This window comes from Mandrillus leucophaeus, unplaced genomic scaffold, assembly GCF_000951045.1.
Source record: "Mandrillus leucophaeus isolate KB7577 unplaced genomic scaffold, Mleu.le_1.0 Scaffold162, whole genome shotgun sequence".
Taxonomy (NCBI): domain Eukaryota; kingdom Metazoa; phylum Chordata; class Mammalia; order Primates; family Cercopithecidae; genus Mandrillus; species Mandrillus leucophaeus.
Window position 1 is genome coordinate 1,691,973 of NW_012101610.1, and position 1,305 is coordinate 1,693,277.

Below are 1,305 nucleotides of genomic sequence, written 5' to 3' on the forward strand. Positions count from 1 at the left end.
GGTGGGGGGAGTGCGCTCTGTAGGGGGGTGGGGGGAGTGTGCTGTGTTGTGAAGTGAGGCACACTGTGCTGTGTGCCATGAGTTAGGAAAGGAGGAGGAAGGCCGAAAGGCAGCTCTGTGTGCAGAGGTGGGCAGTGGTGTTGGCTGGACCTGGGCTTGAATTCTGGGGGTGACTAGTTAGGTTTCTGTCTCCAGCTAAGCTGCAGACCTCTATTTCCTCCTCCGTGCAATGGGAATAACAGCAGTGTTCTCATAGGGCTCATAGGGCTCATTAGGATTAATGGAATAATCCACTATTGAGCTTATTAGCACTGTGCCTGGTACACAGCAGCCGTCTAATCTGCTGGGCCCTCCCTGATGAGGCTGGGGTCAAGGGAAGGAAGGGGCTTTGGACTCAAGGGAAATAGCTACCTTCTTCCTCTCTTCCCAGGGAACCCAGTTTGGCCAGTGGGATACTGCTGGTTTTGAGAACGAAGACCAGAAACTGAAATTTCTCAGACTTATGGGTGGCTTCAAAAACCTGTCCCCTCCGTTCAACCGCGCCCCCAGCACGACTGCAAGACCCAACATGGCCCTCAGCAAGAAGGCGGCTGACAGCCTGCAGCAGAATCTGCAGCGGGACTACGACCGGGCCATGAGCTGGAAGTACAGTCACAGCCGCGGAGCCGGCCTTGGCTTCTCCACTGCCCCCAACAAGATCTTTTACATTGACAGGAACGCTTCCAAGTCAGTCAAGCTGGAAGATTAAACTCTAGAGTTTTGTCCCCCAAAAACTGCCACAATTGCTTTGATTATTACATTTATGCTGGAGATTATATTTCTTTTTGTGAAAAATCAGATCTTGGTGATGACCTCGAGCAGCAGGATATAAATAACTCCCATAAGCTTAGCGTTCCAGTAATGGAACACTAGGCATAAATGGTTTATTCAGTTGTGCAAATGAAAGCCATCTGACAGTTGGCTCACATTGAACACCTGTGGAGATTAAGGACAAGGACAACTATCTTGATGGGCTTGGATGAACTGGGGTGGGGCAGCTCATATTTCGGGAGCCAGGAGAACGAGTGAGTGGCTAAAACCTCCTGTTTTCTGTGTTAAACATTCCGTCCCTGTTTGAGACGTCGGTATGTACAGTTAACCTTTGTTGAGTGTTTAGCAGGTGCTAGGCAAATACTAGTGTTTTCCATAACGTATTTAATCTTCATAATTATGAAATGGGTGCTATTATTAGCCCCATCTTATAGATGAGGCAAGTGAGGTTCAGGGATAAAGTAATAAAATTGCCTGGGGTCACCCAGCCACTAA

At 48.8% G+C, this 1,305-nt stretch overlaps 1 protein-coding gene across 1 annotated transcript in view; it reads left to right on the plus strand.

Annotated features, from left to right (window-relative positions):
- Positions 1-1,305, plus strand: part of KNOP1 (lysine-rich nucleolar protein 1) — a 13,281-nt gene extending 11,976 nt beyond the window's left edge. The window contains exon 5 of the mRNA XM_011976075.1: positions 431-1,305. Coding sequence (XP_011831465.1) covers positions 431-748 — 318 coding nt within the window. The 3' untranslated portion in view covers positions 749-1,305. The remainder of the gene's footprint in view (positions 1-430) is intronic.